The sequence below is a fragment of the Corythoichthys intestinalis genome, chromosome 4 (genome assembly GCF_030265065.1).
Source record: "Corythoichthys intestinalis isolate RoL2023-P3 chromosome 4, ASM3026506v1, whole genome shotgun sequence".
Lineage (NCBI taxonomy): Eukaryota > Metazoa > Chordata > Actinopteri > Syngnathiformes > Syngnathidae > Corythoichthys > Corythoichthys intestinalis.
The window spans coordinates 28,462,344-28,484,701 of NC_080398.1; the positions used below are offsets into that span (position 1 = coordinate 28,462,344).

General features: G+C 38.6%; 1 protein-coding gene across 8 annotated transcripts in view; it reads right to left on the bottom strand.

Moving 5' to 3' along the window:
- prkcg (protein kinase C, gamma) overlaps nucleotides 1-22,358 on the bottom strand; it is a 64,748-nt gene that overhangs the window by 25,754 nt on the left and 16,636 nt on the right. For all 8 annotated transcript variants that reach the window (XM_057834224.1, XM_057834223.1, XM_057834222.1 and 5 more), the window contains 6 exons: nucleotides 20,360-20,471; nucleotides 17,317-17,445; nucleotides 17,067-17,223; nucleotides 16,109-16,310; nucleotides 11,037-11,234; nucleotides 4,630-4,803 (listed from right to left, as the gene is read on the bottom strand). In XM_057834224.1, coding sequence (XP_057690207.1) covers nucleotides 4,630-4,803; nucleotides 11,037-11,234; nucleotides 16,109-16,310; nucleotides 17,067-17,223; nucleotides 17,317-17,445; nucleotides 20,360-20,471 — 972 coding nt within the window. The remainder of the gene's footprint in view (nucleotides 1-4,629; nucleotides 4,804-11,036; nucleotides 11,235-16,108; nucleotides 16,311-17,066; nucleotides 17,224-17,316; nucleotides 17,446-20,359; nucleotides 20,472-22,358) is intronic.

Sequence of the window (22,358 nt, forward strand, 5' to 3'; positions counted from 1 at the left end):
ATGAGATTTTCAAGCGTCCTTATAAAACTGCAAAGACATTTGAAATCTGATTAGAGTTGGTGACTTTTTGTCCTTTAAATTTGAGCAAATTGAAGTTCACAGAATATGACAAAATGTTTAAAAGAAACCAATAGGCATGTTCGCCTTTAAAAAGTCCTAAGCAACAATGGCTTGTTCAGATAAAAATATTTCTGAACTTCATTTTGATCATCCATCTATTATTTTTGTTTTTCTTAAGTGGGTTTTTAAATTTTTTTAGAATGGACGTCTATTGCCATAAATGGCAGTAAATGATTAAAAAAAAAAATATATATATATATATATATATCTATTCATATACAGACCATAAGACACACTTGCTCATAAGCAGTGCTCCCTCATAGACTTCATTATCAGTTGACGAGACAGCACCTACAGACAATGCGCCACGGCTTCCGGTAGGGGGCCGGGCCAGGCATAGCGTCGAGGATACTTTGTGTGATAAACTCAAACACACGCTGCGTTCTAACGCTGGATTTAGGTGGAAACAGGACGAAAGTTTTAGTGCATACAAGCAGACAGGAGTGTCTCAAGTGATTTGGTCGAGGAGTCAAGGTAATTATTATATCAAATATCACTAAGCATGCACTTTAAAACGTTGTGAAAAAAATGAAATAAATGGAAAAAATTAGTGTAACTCTAGCTTGAAATATTTACATAAAATGAATGATAACTGCCCAGTTTTTTTTTTTTTTATTTTAACCAAGAATCTAGCCTGTTTTACATTTATATCTATAGAAATTCCGAGATTTACGCATTTATTTACAATACTTTTCAACTTAAAAAGCTCTTTGTTTTGTGATGGCCGCCATGTTGGATTTCGTATCCATACAAAATAGTGTAACTTTACATTCAAATCATCAAGTAATTTTTGGCCAAGCTCCTGTTTCTTTGGCAAATAACTAGTGATTTGAAATTTTCTGCGTCCATACAAATTTTTGGGGGGCTCAAACGTGTTTAATTTTATGTAACATTTCAATATAAAAACGACGAGGACCAGACAGCCGGCAAGACGTGCTGAGGCAATAGTGACATTGGAATTCAAACTAAATCAGTTGTCATTATATATAGAAAAATGCTAAATTTGCTTTTGTTGAGTAAAATTAAGATGATTCTGCATGCTTTCTGTTTCTGATGTGAAAATTGAGTAATTTATTTGCTTTTGAAAACTTTGTGCAAAAATTGTCAAAATACGTCAAAATTGCACTAAACTAAACTAAAAAAAAAAAAAAAAAAGTCGCTATTTCAGGCAAAAACTTGTATGGTATTGCCATTGATCCTGAAAATGTAGGTGATTATCTCTGCATTTGGTGACTTTTGTGCATCTAGCGTGAAATTTAAGTTTTAAGTTTTGTTATAATTATATATAAAAGATAATTAATGGGGATTTTACTAGGGAACGACTTTGGAATTTTTCTATGCCTCTGCTCACGGAGACTCATATAAGCCTAAGGGAGGTGCCTGTTTTGCTTTTCGGTCGCTAGCGGTTTTGGTTTTGAAAATGTTGTAATTTTAAGTTTTTGAAAATAGGCCCCCTACAGAGCGGCTATGGCTTACTTAATTTTACAAGAAAACTGTTTTTTTCATGACATAAGTCGCACGTGTACACATTATCAGTGTCATCCAACTCTCAATTACAATGGATCAAAATTTGGAAAAAAAAAAAAAAATCTATTATTTTAGATCTTGTCAAGTTTTTTTCTCCACAGCTTGCCTACTAACAATATGGTTACAAAAGTAGGCATATCCCTTGCAAAGAAAGTATGTTTGAATAAACATTGCAGTCGAGTCATGTCTGTTTTTTTCTCATTGTACAGTATGTCAATATTTAAATTGATGTTTTATAATACTTAAAAAAAAAAAAACATCTTAAACGGACTATATAGAATTCTTAGTGTTCATATCCATGCGTGCTCCACCAATGCCCTGTTGAGTACACAGAGCCTTGACATTTTAACTGAGATTGCCCCCAAAGGCCCTTTTTCCCGACTTCAATAGAGAATGTTCGGGTCGAACACTTTGGGAGAACACGCACGTTTGCAGGTCCACGTGCGTCCCCCCCGGCTGTTTCACCATGCCTCCTAGTCTCTGCTAGGCAAAACTACTTTTCCAACCCACTGTTTTACATTTCTGGTGCTGATTTGATAGGCCAAATGCTCCTTGCTTTACAAGCATGCGTGCCAGGCACGAACTTCACGAGCAGTTACGCTTTACGTCAGAGGTGGCAGTCGTGAGTAAAAAGGTGACATAAAAAACTCCACATAGCACCTTTAAAGTAACACTTGGTAACTTTTCAGTTTTGGTCGATTTTAGTGACGCCGGTGGACAAAAGCAGTAGTGTTTTGCCTTAAGGAAGACTGCGTTTTCCATGAGCGCACAGCAGGGGTCGCGTTAACCGAATATTTTCCGTCGTTGACCGATTTTTTAAAACGGTGACGGAAAAAACCATCTATCTGTCATTTTGACAGGTTGCAATTCACACCCCAGACCACAGGGTGGCGAGTGAGCATATTAATTAGCTATTGTCTCTCTTGATGCATGACGTCGTTGGCCTTACTCTGAAAAATGTCAAGGCAACTGAGTGTCCGAAGTTTCTTCAAAAAGCCCCAAAACGATGATGGTGTTGATAAAAGAGGTGAAAGGTTTCTCGTTTTCTCCCGAAGACTCTGGAGTTTTTGGAGTTTTTCCTTGCCGACATGGAGGGTCTAAGGATGGGGGATACCCAGGACTTGAATTCATTTATTCATCTTTGTTGCTTCGTTTGCTGTTTCTGATTGTGTATCATATTGCCTCTGCAAAGCCCTTTGAGACAACATTTTTGTGATCTAGGGCTATACAAATAAAATTGAATTGAATTGAATTGAAAAAACAGGGACTCCACAAGCGGACACGCAATTCAAGTCCATGCGCACCAGGAGGAAGGTGTAAGACTCCGTTCAGGCCACAGCAGGTAAACTGTGAACTGTTTTTGTTAGTGCGGAGAAAAAGTTACATATTCATTTGCTTGATGTGTGATGGCACGGTGTGGATTCTCTGTTAAGCTTGTTCGGACAGAATATTAATTTAAAATGAATGAAAACTAAATACTATTGAATATGTTGAAGCGGTAAGCAATGTTAAGAGTCTTGTTAGCTCGAATTGCTGTATCCAGCCGCTGTAGCTCTGCTGCTCTCTGTGAACTCTCTATTCAAGCCAGAACGCGCGCGGCTCTGAAGTGTCTCTGTCACGTGACTGTGTCGTAGCCGGTAACGCGCTCGGCCAAATGGACACACAAGTACGGAAGGTGAATTATGCCAAAAAAAGGGTCACCACAATGTCATTATCATCATTTTAGAAATTTAAGTGACGGGTAAAAATAGATTATGACCGGATTTTTATGACCCTGTCAGTCAAAATGACAGACAACGAAAAAGTCTAGCGCAACCTCTGGCGCACAGTGTCGTAAAAACCTAATCTATCGATCGCCTGCAGATGGATTAAACGACATTTCTTTTTCCAGCGGCTGTGCGAAGGGTTTGGATGAATAATAATGAGGTAATGAATCCAGTGGCTAAACAATGACTGTTAGCAACCGTGTGCCTTTGTGTCGCTAAGGGTTAGGGTTTAGAGTTAGTTGGGGGATGTTGGAGGGGATGTCATGCCAGAGAGTGAAAGCCGGGCCAATGTTTATTTTTGAGTGTCCTTTTACCCTTTTTCTTCCTCCTCAGGCAAAACATTTTGTCTCTTTTTTTCATTGCCATCTTTACAGATTTCACACGAAAGCGTTCGCATCGACTTCTGCCTTTATAATGAATGGGGAAAGGGGGAAATGACATATGCCGTAAAGCAGTCAGCACATTTGTAGTTTGTTTGTGTGGCAGGGTTCCTGCCACCCTCCTCGAGGTTAATTAGTGCCAGTGAAAATGATACAGATGCCCTCAAGATATAAAAGAGGTGTCATTCAACTAGTTGTCAGTTAACATATCATCACATATGTTATGAAAATAATTTATAAAGGTTGAAAAGTTACCTCGTGTTGCTTTAAGTAGTTTTTGTCTATAGTTTAATAACTTGACAAGATGGAGTAAAAATGAGATCAGTTTAATAATCCGTGCACAAAAATGAATTTAAAACAGAAAAAATTGTGTTCCCCTGGGATTTTCAATATTTTTAAGCAGTTTTCTAAATTGTTTTAGAACATTGAGACGCAAAACATGAAGTTAAAGTTTCACCGGTGAGAGTTTATTCATATATTTTGAAAATATCCTAATTTTTTTATTTATTGTGTTTTTATTTTATTTTATTTTTTTAGGTAAAATACACACTCCAAAGACCATCAAATCTGATTTTGACACTGCATGAAGAGTCTGATTTAGTTGGAACAGACCATTAACTGGATAGGATACAACTGAATAATATTTTATGTAAAAATTAGATTAGATTCAACTTTATAATACCATTTCAAACATGAGAAAGAATGATTATTCTACTATGAAATCAATATTTACACATTCTAAATAAAATTTTTAACTGTGATATTATTCATTAATGTGACCTTTGATCACAAAATGTTTTGGCACCCCTGCACACCCACTCAGCTTACACACGTACCTCAGTCTGGAAGGCACAGTACAGCGATGTGAGAAAATGGGGTCGTGACTGGAGCGCCAGGACCCTCCTCTCCACTAGCGCGCTCTCCGTGTCCTCATCTTGGAAGAGAACGTCTTTCTTCAAGACCTTGACGGCAAACAGACGCTCACTGCCTCGTTCCTCTGCCAGGAGCACCTGAGAAAAGGGAATTTTGTTAGTATGGTTTACATACAGGTGGCAAACTCAAGGCCCAGATCTAGCTTGCCAAATAATTTTGTGTGACCCGCAAAAGTAAATCATGTGCATCGACTTCATGTTACTCGGCAAAATAAAATTTCTGTAGTCTTCAAAAAAGACTGAAGGATAGAGAAATCTGAATTTGAATTTATTATTATTTATTGATTTTATTACATTTTAAATCAACTGGTCAAAAAATGTACCTTGTGTGTATGTTCACGGTTTGGAGGTTTATTTTATTTTATTTTACTTTTATAATTCAGGCAAATTGATGCACTTTAAGTCTTTTCTGTTCCAAACAAAACAATGTTAATGAAGTTATACTTTATTGTAAGTTGATCTATATTACTTTTTTTCTCTTTAATATTAAAAAAAGGCTAGATGTTATGCAGAAGTGTACTTATAATAATGTTATAGACAAATGACGCTATTTACAGTGGCGGTAGAGTGTTGGGTGGGCGCGAAACAATTACGTCTTCTTGGGGTAACAGAAAACAATTGATAAGCACTGAATTACACTAGAACTACCAAGGGTGGTTCAGTTGATACAAATCCCTTTTGTATCCAGAGAAGGGTCATCTAACCCCAGTCAGCATATCTTTTGTGAGCATTGAGGTCCTCATTAGTCATTCCCATTCACACTTGCAAAACCACAGGGTTGGATTGCACCAATTAGCATCTTGTTTGCAGGGCAGGGCTGCCTTTGCTTTGTTGGACAGTGGACCGCTCAGGCAGGCAATCGGGCGGAAAACCTTTTTACATATTCCAAAAGCTGCAGTTTGCCTACTACAAGGAACGGTGTGCTAAAAAACAAAACAAAACATTTTTTATGTGGTGACGTATGACACTTCACCCTTTTCCTGGGGCTAGTTGTTAGAGGTTGTTGCCGAAGCAATCTTTCCCTCTGTGCCCTCTTTGCACCCACATGAGAGTGAGCCAATTCCTTTGCAAGACCCACCAAGAAGTCCACCCGTCTCTCTTGCCTTCCGGTGCATGCCTGATACAACATATATGGATTCAGTGTGACCATGTCAATCATATTGTAGAACACGGCGACTGGCCATATCTGTGTTCCTCCGTGTTTCACCATGCCCAGGGAGCCCTGGATTTGCAAATATTCAAGATGCTAATTGCAGCTATCCAGAGTGAAACCCCCTTTCACACCCAGGCAGGGACTCCACAGGCGTAAGTAGGGGGGGTTGTCTGCAGGATTGCTTGTTAGAGTGGTCTATTGTTTCACAAAGTCAACTAGTCAGGGTATCGGGGTCATTTGACGGCTTTCTGGTCTTTCGTTATAGCCACAAAAAAAAACGGGACTTCCAGTGTTAATTAAGCCATAACGTCGATGTGACTTGCGAAAAAGATGAGTTTGACACACTGATTCACTGCCGGCCAAAGGATTTATTTAGTATTCACGGACTATGTGCTGTGGCAATTAGTAAAATAAGAACTGGCAATAGATGTCCAATCCATTGTGACTGGGCAGTCGAAACGATAAGTAAAATGGTTCCTAAGAATTTTAGTCACCCTGATTAAAATTTTTGTAATCAAATATTAAATCAAACATTATTAGGACACAGTTCTTGTAATGGTCAGAATTATGTGTACGTAAGATTGTGGCCGATGAATCAATTATCAAGTGGGCTCGTAAATAAATCGAAATGTGTATTTATAGACGAGACCACAACAAGTACAGTGCAACACAACTTCAAGGGAAAAGCAGAATAAATTCCAAGCTTCCTTGAATATGACTCAGAATGCATTTCCCTGTAAGGCTTTATGTTCTCCCTGCGCTTTTGCACGTGCCAACTGTCGCGTGGTCACTGTGTCATAAGTGATCCGTGTCATCCTGTCGTGTGCATCGCCGCCATCCTAAAAAAAATCATGCACGTGCTGCCACTATTAGACTTGTTGTGCACAGTCTTGGCGAAATGACTGAAAATAACATAATTAATGTTCCCCATATTTCAAGGCGCATTGACGTCAAAATGGGCAAAATGCGCTCGTGTTTTTCGAATCAGAAATTGCAGCTTGAGGTGGCTTTAAAAGCTAATGAGGCTATGAGTTCCTACCATGGGAGAATGCAGGATTATAGGATACAAGTAATGGACAGAAATAGTATTATTGCAAAGCAGGGTGCTAATGTATATTGGCAATATCTTAATTTACTTTACAATTAGTAGCCTTCGGGACAATGACGAAGACTGCATGTGCAAACATTTTGTATGCTTTCACGGCTATTGACGACCTGCCGTTCATTGACGGAAATCCTGTCAACCTCTGCTATTCAGTACAGTGTACCTATGCCTGTTCTGCTGATTTTATTTTCTTAACTTAACCCCCTTTATTCATTAAAAAAAAAAACAACAACGACAACTGAAAAGCCTAAGGATGTCCTACGATGGCACCAAAGCCCTGTTCTTCAGAAAGTTTGCAACTTGTGGCAGAGGAACTATGTTGAATTGAGTGGTGGCACTTCTGCGGGACAAAATTAGGATTACTAAAAACCAGTGCCCTGGTGTGGAATCTACAGGTGATTGTAAACCATTTTAGCAGATGTCAGTTACTCCTTAATTTTCACTCTTAGCGGAAGAAATTCAACCGTATTGTAATTATGATATGTGAGATGAAGCGATCCCTCGCTACTTCGCGCTTCAAACTTCGCGCCCTCAGTCCATCGCAGATTTTTTTCAATTTAAAATAAATAAATAAATAAATACAGACTAACTGTCCCGGACCGATCACGTAGTCGCAGTCTCTCTCCTGCTCCTTTTCTTGGTCAGGCAGTGCACTGGGGTTGTTTATTAAAGTTAACGATGATTGACAGACGTTATGTTCTGTATGTATCTTGCCAGAGATGCCTGGAAGCCGAAACTTCAAACCACCTAACTGGATAAACAGTTGCTGTGGCAACTCATTGTGTGTAAGTGAGCAGCTTGAGCAGATTTAAGTGGACTCACTCAATGAAGCATTTCATAATTACAAGCAACTTTCTACTTTATTCTTGTTTAAAAATAATTTGGTGGGATAGTAACATGTGTAAAACTTATCATAATTATTACATTTGAAGGGCTTAAAAAACATTTATTAAAATTTATCAATATATACGTTTTTTAAATTATTTTATTTATTTATTTTTTTAATTCAACATGTCTTATATGTATCTTTTTCCAACTTTTCAATGCTAAATCTGAATAAATACATTGAACACACAAAAAAATAAAATAAAAATGGGAGGGGTTGCGCTACTTCACGTTTTTTTTATTTTTTTATTATTATTATCGCGGCAGGTTCTGGTCCCCATTAACCATTAACCGAAAAACGAGGGATCACTGTATTCCACTAAAAGAAGATATGTTGGTCAAAAAGACTAAATTGGTATTAGGCAGTCCTTATTGTGCGTTGAACAAGCGTTTCAGAACTGGAAAGAAAACTCTGATTTTAGGATGCAGATTGCCTACATAGGGCATTATTATGTGAAAAAAATCCATCTTGATTCAGTGGGATGGCTCACATATTACAGAGGAACTGTGTTTTTTTAAAATTTAGAGTCTTATAAAGTCTGCCTGGCAGCAAGTAGTTGAAAAAAAAAAAATTATGATGAACCCGCCTCAACATACTACAATATAGTTTACTGGCCTAAAGATGCCACAGGATGGTGGAAAATCATTACAAGAGTAATGGCTCCAAAAGGAACAGGAAGTGACCTGCAAAGGCCTCCAAATCAATAGGATGTGACCCAAAATTAATTGGAAGTAGCCTCAGAATGCCCCAAAAACAATAGGAAGTGACAACAAATCTACAAGAAGTGACCTGTAAATGCCACAACATCTACTGGAAGTGAGCTGTGGGAGTTTACCGACCAGGAGAGCAAAGCATTCACTTGTAATTTCACCATAAATTGCAGTTTGTAGTTTGTATTTTTACCTCTACATACAAAGTTAATTTGTTCCAGGACGTTGTTTGTCAGTTGAAATGGGCATATTTGAGCAGGATTTTCTCATAATTTGGGGGGCGTGGCCTGGTCATATCAAGTCATTTGGGGACTTGGGGCATGGCCTGGTCATATCAGGTCATTTGCAGACATTCGGGGGCGTGGCCTGGTCATATCAGGTCATTTGTGGAGGCTTGTACTAGTCATATCTGGTCATTTCCTGTTGATTTGGGGACATTTGTTTTTTGCCATTGAAAATGAATGGGTAATTTGGACGTCCATGGTCGTCAATGGCATCGACTTACAGTTGCGTCAATTGAATCCAAGTATATTGGCATCAATCGAATCGACAAACTATGGCGTTAAACAAAGTAAATGCCATTGAAAATGAATGGCAAATTTGGACGTCCATGGCCGTCAATGGCAGCATTGACTTCCATATGCGTCAATGGAATCTGGGACATTTGGGGGACATGTCCTATTGATATCTGGTCATTTCCTGTTGATTTGTGGACATTAATTTTTTTTTGCCATTGAAAATGAATGGGAAATTTGTACATCCATGGCCGTCAATGGCATCGACTTGCATATATGTCAATGTAATCCAACTACATTGGCATCAATAGATTCGACATACATGGCCGTCAATGGCATCAATGCACTGTAAATTCCATTGGAAATTCAATTGGAAGTGAATGGGAAATTTGAACCAACATTGCATCCCATTAAAAATTAATGGGAAAGTTTTGGGCAAATTTCCGAGGAACCGTAAATTTTTTCCAAATTCTGTATACAACTTTTATGCCTCTCACCGTGCCGGAAATTTTGATGTCCAGATTATGTGATTTGGTCAAAAATTGTAGGACTGACTGGATACATTTTTTTTTTTTTTTTTCAAAAATCTGTGAAAAATTGGCATTTACAGGTGAACAGATTTTTTTTTTTTAAGTTATTATCTGGGTCTTTGAAAAAGACCCAGATAATAACTTAATTTATAAAGACTGGCGAAAGGAGATTGGAGGAGGACTGTCAAGATCGTAGACATTGTACGGCCTTATTGTCGAGCCAATTCACGGATGGCACACCACGCTCACATTTTTTTCTATCATTTCCATCTTCATTTCAATGGTAAGCCTCACCTTTTTCCTTTTTTCACCACCTGCACTAACATTCTTGGAACCCGTATTTATTTCTCTCACAAGAAAATCCGCCGTGCGTCGGTCTTAGGGAAACCAAGAAACCGCGGTGCTGTCATAAATCGCCGTATTTTGAGCATATTGGCGGATGTGGAAACAAATGCCGAGTCAAATTTTAAGTCGGATGTCGTAAAAATCGTGTGTCGAAGCGATCATATGTCGAGGTACCACTGTACTTTTACTGATTTTGCCTGTGCAAAAAAAAGAATCTGTTGACTTTTCTAGCCAGAAAGCAAGAATGCTTCCACCTCAAAATTTGCCATTATGACGATACAAATGCTGAATATCTGTGGATTCACTGTAATAGTTTTTTTTTCTACATAAGATTACTTTTGTTCTAAAGCTTTGTCTTATGAATAATGGATCAATTGTACTGTTTGTACAATTTAAATCATCCCTATGAAGAGAAGTTTGAATTTTAAAAAGCACATCTGAGCATAAGAGAATAGCAAAGTACTTTTCTTGGTATGTAATAGTTTTTTTCCCCATTTAAAAGTCAATTGGTCACACCATTTGAATGTTTTAAATCCCACACATGGTGCTCCTTCTCTCTCGCCTGCTTGTTATCCCATTTCCTCTTAGCCATTTTGTCACTTCCCGCCTCACAGTAATCCTCTCCTTTCCTTTCCTATCTGTGTGCCTCCCTCCCTCCTTCATCAGCCTCAAGTCTCCCTCCTTCCTTCCTTTCTCCCCCCCATCCATCTTACGTAAGTTGAGCTCTATTTCTCCCGTCCCCTATTAAGACTCATCTGACAGTTATGAAACAGCACAGGGGAGCTGTGGACGGACTCAAAACGCCACTCTCTTCATCACGGCTCATCTACAGGAGGGGTGAGGGGGTTCAAAAGTGAAAAGAGAGCAGAGGCTCCCCAGGAAGGAGCACCTCCAGGAGGAGTGTCTGTTTGCCTGCCAGCCTGAGCTCATGACTGCTGACAGCACAAAAGACGTACACTTGAATTAATCATTGACCACTGTTGCAGGGGAGAAACAATGCACTGAGGAGCTCCCATTTTAAACGCTACATGAAGGTTAATCCATCAGTCGAAGATGTTATTGTTTACCTTGCCAAAACTGCCTTTACCAAGCACCATGAGGAAGTTGAAGTCGTGGATGCCCACTCTGCCCTTGCATGGCCCGTGGGAGTGGGTCGGAGGACAGGAGGTCACGGGGGTCAGGGGCAATGCCACAGGGAGGGGTTCGGAGAGGGTGACGGGTCCCATTTGAGGCAGAGAGGGCGTGGCGGCATCTGGTTGAGGTTCCTGTGGGGGAATACGTGATTAGATGCTGTTCAACGCAAAACAAACTTCGACCTCAAGTTCACCTCCCCGTGTTGCGATTGATGGCAGGCAGAACAAGTCTGCGCCCTGGTGGAGTATCAGCGTAGCACAGCAGGGGGTTCTTACTGTAGTATTATGTGAGGCATTGCACCCAATCCAAGCACTTGGGTCAAAAATTTAAAAATGAGATTCTCGTGTGTCTCTATGTGCTATTAATGAGCTTTCCAAAACTTCAAAGATTAGAAATGATTATCCTTTTTTTCCCCGCTCCTTCAAATTGGAGGAAATTCAAGATCATAAGATGTGAGGAGATGGCCAAGATGAGACATGTTTGCCTTTCATAAGTCCTTGGCAACCATATTTTCCAATTCATTCGATCACTTCCAGCCCACCCATTCAGAATGGATTGGACGTCTATTTTTCTATTTATTTATTTAGTTTTTTTTTAACCTTTGTTTAACCAGGAAAAGTCTCATTGAGATAGAAAAAAAAAAAAAAAACTAATTTACAAGAGAGTCCTGGCCAAGACAGGCAGCCGCACAAACACATAGTTGCACAAACAAACAAACACAATTAAAAACAATCACAAAAAAAGTTCACCAAAAAAAAAAAAAAAAAAAAAAAAAATCAGCAGATGTGAGGAGATTTCCAAGATGAGACATGTTTGCCTTTCATAAGTCCTTGGCAACCATATTTTCAATTCATTCGATCACTTCCACCCACCCAGTCAGAATGGATTGGATGTCTATTTTTCTATTTATCTATTTATTTATTTATTTATTTTAAACCTTTGTTTAACCAGTAAAAGTGTCATTGAGATAAAAAAAAAAAAAAAAAAAAAAAAAAAAAAAATTGTTTTACGAGAGTCCTAGCCAATACAAGCAGCAGCACAAACCCAGTTGCACAAACAAACACAGTTAAAAACAAGCACAAAAAAAGTTCACCAAAAAAAAAAAAAAAAAATCAGCAGTCATAGCACTTACAGCCAAATGTACTTGCTTCCAAGTCTATCAAAAGAGCCTTAAAAGCATCAAGTGACACCAGATCCTGGAATTTTAGCATTTTTTTTGTACTTCATTCCATGCAAAAGTGGCAGCATAGCTCAAAGCCCTGCTACCCGGTGCAGTGCGGACCCTCAGTAGGGTCAATAAAAACAAGTCCTGAGACCCAAAGTATTGATTCCCAGTGCTTTTTTAAGTGAGATAATTCCCTGAGTAAGATGGAAGCAGGCCAAGAATGGCCTTATAAACAAAGACATGCCAGGGAAAGAGTGGGGTGGACTGAGAAGACCATCTAACCCGGGCATACAAAGAACAGTGGTGAGATCTGAGCTTCGTAATAAATGTCAGTTCTCCATGGTAATCAGTATCCAATGCATGAAGACAATGAGCAGATGACTGTAGATAAAGGACATCGCCATTAGGGGTGTAACAAAATATCGAAATGGCGATATAAAAAAAAAAAAAAAAGCAACCAACAAGTTGCTAGCAAAATCTTTCACCATAATAGAGTCTCGGTTAACTCTAAGGCTGCACTGACGGTGCACGACGCCCAATCCTTTTAGACTGGGGGTTTTCAGGGCATTTACAGGTCACTTGCGGTTCATTTTAGGGCATTTATAGGTCATTTCCTGTTGAGTTTGAGTCACTGCCTATTCATTTGGGTGATTCCCAGGGTCACTTCCTGTTCTGTAAGTCAAAATCAACAGGAATGGACCCATAAAATACCCCAAAATCAACAGGAAGTAACTGAAAATCAACAGGTAAATGACCTTAAATGGCCCAAAATGACCTCATTGCCTGGCATTGGCTTCCACTGACGGCCATAGATGTTCAATCCGTTTGAAGTGGGAGGGATGGGGGAGGGAGGGATCCATTTTAAATGGATTGGACGTCTACTAGTGATAAACTCATTCCAATTCACAACAGAGGCTTATTTTTCTGTTTATTAGTTGTTGGTCAGAAAATCATTCTAGGATATTCTACAAATGTATCGATAATTGTTGTATCGCCATATCGTCAGATCATCATTATCGTGAGCTTTGCATCGCATATCATATTGTATTCGTATCGTATCCAATTAATGGTATCACTTCCAGTGTCAATATAGGGCAGATGTGTACACATATTGAATCAGAGTTTGCTAAGAAATCATTTGTGCAGTAGTGAAGTATTGGCGCCCCTGCAAATCTGTTAAATAATGCTCAATTTCTTCCAGAAAATGATTGCAATTACAAATGGTTTGGTAGCAATATCATCATTCTATTTTGCTTGCAATGAAAAAAAAAATTAAATAATTATCACTTTACACAAAACTCCAAAAATGGGCCGGACAAAAGTATTGACACCCTTTGAAAAATCATGTGATGCTTCTCTAATTGGTGTAATTACGGGCACCTGTTACTTACCTGTGGCACATAATAGGTGGTAGCAATAACTAAATCACACTTGCAGCCAGTTAAAATGGATTAAAGTTGACTCAACCTTTGTCCTGTGTCCTTGGGTATACCACATTGAGCATGGAGAAAAGAAAGAAGACCAAAGAACTGTCTGAGGACTTGAGAAGCAAAATTGTGAGGAAGCATGGGCAATCTCAAGGCTACAAGTCCATCTCCAAAGACCTGAATGTTCTTGTGTCTACTGTGTGCAGTGTCATCAATAAGTGTAAAGCCCATGGCACTGTGGCTAACCTCCCTCGATGTGGACCGGAAAAAAAATTGACGAGAGATTTCAACGAAGGATTGTGTGGATGGTGGCTAAAGAACCTCTACTAACATCCAAACAAGTTCAAGCTCTCCTGCAGTCCGAGGGTACAACAGTGTCAACCCGTACTATCTGTTGGCGTCTCAATGAAAAGGGACTCTACGGTAGAATCCCCAGGTAGACCCCACTTCTGACACAAAGGCATAAAAAAAGCCAGGCTGGAGTTTACCAAAACTTACCTGAGAAAGCCAAAAACGTTTTGAAGGAATGTCAGATGAGACAAAAGTAGAGCTTTTTGGGAGAAGGCATCAACACAGAGTTTACAGTAAAAAAATGAGGCCTTCAAAGAAAATAACATGGTCCCCACAGTCAAACATGGCGGAGGTTCCCTGATGTTTTGGGGTTGCTTTGCTACCTCTGGCACTGGACTCCTTGACCGTGTGGATGGCATTATGAAGTCTCAAGACCACCAACAAATTTTGCAGCATAATGTTGGGCCCAGTGTGAGAAAGCCGGGTCTCCCTCAGAGGTCATGGATCTTCCAGCAGGACATTGACCCAACACATTTCAAAAAGCACTAGAAAATGGTTTGCGAGAAAGCACTGGAGACTTCTTAACTCATTTGCTCCCAAAAAGGTATAAATACATTCTATTTTTAATTGTTTCAGTGTCCCAAAAATGTATTTATACATCTTTTATGTTTTTTTTTCACAAGATACATCTCTAGGTTCTGATGCAACTTTGCTCCAAAGCACAATGATCAAAATCCATTTTAAAGCAATAAAACTGGCCACTGGAGGGCAGTAGCACATGTGGTAAGAACTGATATTGGACCATGAAATGAAGTGAGGAGAGGAGGCGTAACCCGCGGAACGAACGATCAGGAGAATTCTGTTATGAGGTAGTGGTCACTACAAAAGAAAGATTAAAAAAAATCTATCTTGATGAGACAGGTGATGAGAGAAAAATTTACCCAGTCTGGCGAGATAGCCGCGGCCACAACAGCGTCATCTCTCAGTTCAATAGTTTAGTAATGTGTAAATAAATTGTTACTTTGCTATCAAAAGATCTATTTGTGTTGTTGTTTATGTTATTATGTAGAAGGAAAACGTTATTCAGATGTTTGGGATGTCACAAAAGCAAAATATAGCTGTGTTAAAGTCAAAGTTATGTTTGAAATGTATGCTCTTACAAAAAGCTCAATTTCTCTGTTTTTTTCATCAGAAATTGAAAAATTGCTCAAACTAAGCTATTTTCTAATGGTGATTTCTAAAGAATGGAAAAAGATATGAACTAACTTTTTTTCCAGCTGAAAGACGAGAGTCTAATATTTCTTTTGGTGGGTTCCATGTTTATATAGCAATAGAACAGAATTTTCTGTGGGCCTAGCAAAATCAGTCAAAATCCAGTAAAACAGCTGGGAGCGAAGGGGGTTGTTCCGGTGAAAACGGCTGGGAGTGAATGAGTTAAGTGGCCAGCAATGAGTCCAGACCTGAATCCCACTGAAGGTAAAAGGTAAATATATCAGATTAGGTGTCATTTACAAAAATAACATTAGGTGCCTCGGTGCAAACGGAAGCCCATCAGCAACATAGGTAAGTCATTTTTTTATTCCACTGTCTACTCAGCTCGTTGTTTTTTTTTTTTTTTTTTTTTTTTTTTTAAATTGCATCAGTCATGACACTTAGACCTTTGAAGTAGAGTTTGGGAAGATGACGTAACCACAATTCGGTTTTGTTAAGCCCTTTTTCTCGTTGGGGTTCAGTGGAAGCGCAGAATTTATGCATGGACGCACCACTAATTAACACCCACTGCACATATTCAGGCCGTTTATCGTCAAAATACGATTCATCTCAGTATAAGGTGTCCCTAATGTGTGTAGCGGTACATCTGGACACTTGTGTTTTTATTTGTTAAGATAAACTTAAAGCGGCAGTACAAGAATCTGACTGTGTGAGTCATAGCGGCTTGGTTTTATTGAAAGTAAATATTTGTAATGAGATAAAGGCCGTGCCAAGCCCGAGGAGAAGTGGCAGCACATTAAAAACGGTAAGTGGCAGCCTCGCTGTCTGGTCAATGAATTTAAATGCACTACTCCTGTTTTTGGCCAACAGGCACTTAATGTTTTAGAGTTTTATTTGTTGAAAGTGGTACCTGCAGATCCGGATCGGGCACAGGGATGTTGTAGTACTCTCCTTCGTCTTGGTCCAGCAGCTTGAACCAACCGCTGATGGGTCGTCGGAAGATCTCACTGACGCCGAAGGACAGCGCGCCCATGAAATCGTTGCGGGACGTACGATCCCAGTCCCACACTTCCACGGATAGACGCCTGTCCCACTGGTGGCCACGCACGGAACTGCGCAAATACATTCAAAACACTTCAACTGATTTCAGTTAAAACAATATCCTTCTGCTGTGAGTTTAAATGAGTTCACCATTTTAACAGGGAGGGTGGCAGAAAATTAACCTTTCAACCTCCTGTTGGGACATACCCCACCTTGGGCAGGGGTGCATATTTTTATCTAATTACATATTAGGACGTCTGACGGTGGAGCGGCCACATGTGCTGGCAATAACAGTCAGCAATCTTTAAAAGCCAGTGGACGCAGCCAAAAAAATCTTCATTCACTGCCAGCCTCCTAATTGAAATAGATTGGATGTCTACTTATGAAATAACTCCTTTAAATTCACAGTGAAAGTTTCTGAGGTGTGCATTTATTCCTACATCCATTCATACATTTTGACTATTGTTGACTATTGGAGTTAATAAATATCAAATGATTACTTTATATGAAAACATTAACATTAGAAGAAGACATTCAAAATTGTTTTTTGCTTTCATAATTAAAAATATGATCCATACAGTATATTCAGAGGCTGACAATTACTGTAATTTTCAGACTATATAGCTGCTAATGACGCCCACACACACACTTTAAACCTGCGGTTTATAGTCCAATGCGATTTTTAATAAACAAATACCATTTTCTTGACAAATTTGGTGGTTGCGGCAAATAGTCAGATGTGCCCTGTAGTCCAAAAATTATGGTAATTTAAACGCCACCCTCAGAAATTCTATCTTCACATCAAATTCAGGCTCACGTGGACTCACAAAGTAAAACTCTCATTCCAGACAGGATTGAGAGTGGAGCGTATGGTCTTGGTCTTCTGTTTGCTGTGGCTCTTCGGGTCGGGAATCAATTTAAGTTTAACGTACGGGTCTGACAGCCCATTTGGATCCATGGGCATCAGGTTACGAGCCTCCCGCACTGCAGGGAGAAGGAGGACAAACAGAGCGGAGGAAGAAAAAAAACACCGTCTGAGTAATTTGGCTTTTTCATTTACCTCGGATGACTCCTCACCTGTGACATAAACATCTTCTTTCTCGCCTCGAACCGTCAGGTGGATCCGGCCCCGCTTCTCTGTGTGGTCTTGGCCGCAAAGACTGGGGACGCTGGTCTCACATCGTCGATGGACGTTCATGTCACAGCCTGCAAGGTTGCAAATATACGCGTCAAAGCAAGACTAATAAGAATGTAAATATGCATTAGTGATGGCACGATTAATATTTTGTCTGAAACTAAAAATATTTGGGCTGCCACGATTAATCGGCTAATTGACAACTACCGTATTAGCCCGAATATGAGACAGTGTTTTTTGCTTTGAAAAAACGACTGAAAGAGTGGGGGTCGTCTTATATTCACGGTCTAGACATTATACCCATTCACGACGCTAGATGGCGCCAGATATCATTGAAGTGATGTTCTGTCATACAAGTTCTCAGCTACTCTCAAGTTGAACCAGTTTGCATTATTTTATTGCAATGTTTTTCCTTACTCAGATTTGTTTCAAGACTACAGTTACAGTTAGACTTCACTTTGATGGTTAATGCAGTTATTGCAATTTTGTGGTTTTATCACAATAGATTGGTTTATTTACATTTCAAAAACCAGAAGGCATTCATTTACGAATGTGATTGCACTTTAGTTTACATATTTAAATGTTCAGGAAACTAAGATTTGAATGAGGCAAAATATCATGCTTTTTCTCTCAAATATACAGTGGGGCAAATAAGTATTTAGTCAACCACTAATTGTGCAAGTTCACCTACTGGAATATATTAGAGAGGCCTGTAATTGTCAACATGGGTAAACTTCAACCATGTGAGACAGAATGTGGAAAAAAACAACAGAAAATCACATTGTTTGATTTTTAAAGAATTTATTTGCAAATCATGGTGGAAAATAAGTATTTGGTCAATACCAAAAGTTCATCTAAATACTTTGTTATGTACCCTTTGTTGGCAATAATGGAGTCCAAACACTTTCTGTAACTCTTCACAAGCTTTTCAAACACTGTTGCTGCTATTTTGGCCCATTCCTCCATGCAGATCTCCTCTAGAGCAGTGATGTTTTGGGGCTGTCGTTGGGCAACACGGACTTTCAACTCCTGCCACAGATTTTCTATGGGGTTGAGATCTGGAGACGGGCTACGCCACTCCAGGACCTTGAAATGCTTCTTACGAAGCCACTGCTTTGCTGCCCTGGCTGTGTGTTTGGGATCATTGTCATGCTGAAAGACCCAGCCACGTCTCATCTTCAATGCCCTTGCTGATGGAAGGAGATTTTCACTCAAAATCTCTTGATACATGGCCCCATTCATTCGTTCATTTACACAGATCACTCGTCCTGGTCCTTTTGCAGAAAAACAGCCCAAAGCATGATGTTTCCACCCCCATGCTTCCCAGTGGGTATGGTGTTCTTTGGATGCAATTCAGTATTCTTTCTCCTCCAAACACGAGAACCTGTGTTTCTCCCAGTCTTCTTCTGGATCATCCAAATGCTCTCTAGCGAACAGCAGACGGGCCTGGACGTGTACTTTCTTCAGCAGGGGGACACGTCTGGCAGTGCGGGATTTGAGTCCCTGGCGGCGCGTTGTGTTACCGATAGTAGTTTACTGTGGTCCCAACTCTCTGTAGGTCATTCACTAGGTCCCCCCGTGTGGTTCTGGGATTTTTGCTCATCGTTCTTGTTATCATTTTGACGCCACGGGATAAGATCTTGCATGGAGCCCCAGATGGAGGGAGATTATCAGTGGTCTTGTATGTCTTCCATTTTCTAATAGTTGCTCCCACAGTTGATTTCTTTACACCAAGCGTTTTACCTATTGCAGATTCAGTCTTCCCAGCCTGGTGCAGGTCTACAATTTTGTCTCTGGTGTCCTTCGACAGCTCTTTGGTCTTGGCCTTAGTAGTGGTTTGGAGAGTGACTGACTGAGATTGTGAACAGGTGTCTTTTAGACCGATAATGAGTTAAAACAGGTGCCATTAATACAGGTAACAAGTGGAGCCTCGTTAGAAGAAGTTAGACCTCTTTGACAGCCAGAAATCTTGCTTGTTTGTAACTGACCAAATTCTTATTTTCCACTCTAATTTGGAAATAAATTCTTTAAAATTTAACAATGTGATTTTCAGTTTTTTTCCCCCTAAATTCTGTCTCTCATGGTTGAGGTTTAGCCATGTTGACGATTACAAGCCTCTCTAATCTTTTCCAGTAGGAGAACTTGCACAACTGGTGGTTGACTAAATACGAATTTGCCCCACTATATTGTTATAATCATTTGTTTTAGATGTACTGTAATTATTTTCTGTTTAAAAATTAATTTGGTGTTCAAAAAGTCTTTTTTCAAACTTGAGTCTTGAAAAAGAGGGGGTCCTCTTATAATCGGGGCCGTCTTATAATAGTTTGAAAACATTGTTGATGCCAAAATCCTAATTTTTAAGCCTCTGAGTAGTTAATAGTGCATTTAAATTCAATTCTATTATTTTTAAATCTTTTAAACTTTTTATTTAATTTTTGTAAATTGAAAAAATGGGGAACAAACTAATATATTTTTTGTATCTTATTAAAAAAAACACGAACTTTTAAATAGAGAAAAAACATAAACATTTACTTTAATATCTTGTTTTAACTTTTCTATTTTTACAATGGTAATTATTCTCCGATTTACAAAGTCCTCGATAAAATCCGATAATCTTCTTTGTATTCAATCAAAATTATTGATTTGCCGACTTTTGCTTCTGCTTTGGAAAACAAAAGATAGAGTTACATAGTGAAATACTACACATTCATAGTCATTTTCTCCACATTACCAGCTAATACGTATAGCCCAGAGTGATGTATTATTTCTTGTTGTTGAGATACAAACGCAAATTTCAGATATGAATAGATGAGGTAAGCAAACATTAAAAAAATTAGATCATAATCAATTCGTATTGCTTTCTTTGCAGCAGAACAAAGAATGAATATGTTCTGTACAGTGTTATGTGCTCTCAATTTTCTGTCAGCAAGTGTTAATAATGTATTTTAATACAGTACCACCAGAGTACATTTTTGTTGTACCTACAAGCACATTTCATGCCCTGATGTATTAGGCCGTAGAGTAGCGAGCCACAGTGGTCGCAGAAGGTCGGACTGGCATAAGTGTGGATCTTAAACGCGTGTCGACTCCTCAGGTCCTGAAAGGTAACAACAACATTTCTATCTCTGAATGCGCCACGACAGCAAGGACACATGTTTACATGCATGGGAAATTTGGATTGGAAAGCTCATGAATAAGACAGATGAGATAAGGGCGGGCGTGGAAATGAGATCTAGGAATGTGTGTGCGTGTGTGTGTATAGGCATGATTCATTTTTATCTCTCATCAGCAGCACCCTCATTCTTTTCACCTTCCTCTGCTCTAGTGTATAGTTGAAAATCCCCCATTCTGCTGTGTGCGCACTTTTCACTCTGTTATCATTTCTCACTCACATACACAGCATCACACAGCATGCTCCCTTTGACCCCATTCATGATGCTGTTTATTTGGCCAGCTCAACAAAAAGAACTAAGCATGAAGACAAATTGTTCCTAAAAGCATAAAAAAGCAGTTAGAATGGCAGTAATTGTTTTCTTCTGCTGCTAGAGTAGGGATGTCAAACTAATCTTTTAAAAATATTGTTGACCTAAACATTGTCAAAGATTCTCTTCATTGAGCCTTTCAATAGCAAAAAAAAAAAAAAAATTTTATACCTCCAAATTTTTTATACTCAATAAGTTTTTGGTTAATAAAGAAAAAGGGAAAAAAAGAAAAAATATATATACATATACCGTAATGTTGCACTACAAGGCGCACCTGACTAAGCTGCCACCCACCAAATCTGACACAAAAACGACATTTGTTCATAGATAAGCCGCACTGGCCTATAAGCCGCAGCTGTCTGTCCTCACTGTATTATGGGATATTTACACCAAAGGATATTATCCGGTAACAATTTATTTGACAGCCGCATATGATAAGACCAAATGAACCACCGTGAAGCTTTGAACCAACTGGCTGCAAAGCTTCATTTGGCCATCTCCGCTCCCTAGGGGGAGACAGTCAACCTCTGCTGCCACCTTCTGTCAACACTGTTGTTGTCCAACATGCCTCCTAACATGCATAGCAGCGCTACAAATGTAACTAAAAATCAAAATTCATGTTCTGTGCTAATTATTTCTTCAGTTACTGTTCCAGTTGTTTAATTGATTGCTAGTTATGGTAATTGGCAACACATTATTTGTCAGTGAGCCATAAGACTGTCATAATTATGACATGACACTGTCATGAGAATTAATGAATGCTTCTAACAGATGTCATTTAGTGTTATCCGGCTAATTATATCACTTTTGAATGGATGTAAAAGATCTGAGCTGGACATAAATGGAGTTAGTGAGATAATTTGCCGGATGACACTTAATGACATCTGTCATAAGCATTCAGTAACGCCCATGATAGTGTCATGTCATAATTATGATGGTCTAATGACGCCGCTGTCAAATATTAACCCAAATAAATCAACAAATCAGCCGCACTGGACTATAAGCCGCAGGATTCAAAATGGCAGCTTATAGTCCGAAAATTACGGTATATGTATTTTAGCTGTTTAGTTTTTTTTTTTTTTTTTTTTTTTTTTTTTTTTTTTAAAGAGTTTTAGAGTAGAGTTTAAAGAGTATTCTATTTTATATTGTTTTCAATGTATATATATCTTTCAGTTATACGTATTTTATTTAATAAAAAAGTATTTATTTAATAAAAAAAGTTAAATGGTCGAAAACTTAATATTTTCCTTTTTATTATTTTTTTGTTTTTATCATTAAAAAAAGGAAAAAACAAATATTGTAAAATATTTTTTACTTATATGTTTTAATTTAAAAATGGGGGGGAGTAAACGGGAAATATCATCTTATTTTTGTTTTTTAATTTACAAAAGGAATATTGAATCTTCTTAATTTTAATTAATATATTACTAATATTTTAAGATTATTTACTACCATTTTCTGTATTGCTCATTTATTAATTTTTTAATTTTTTTTTTATCATT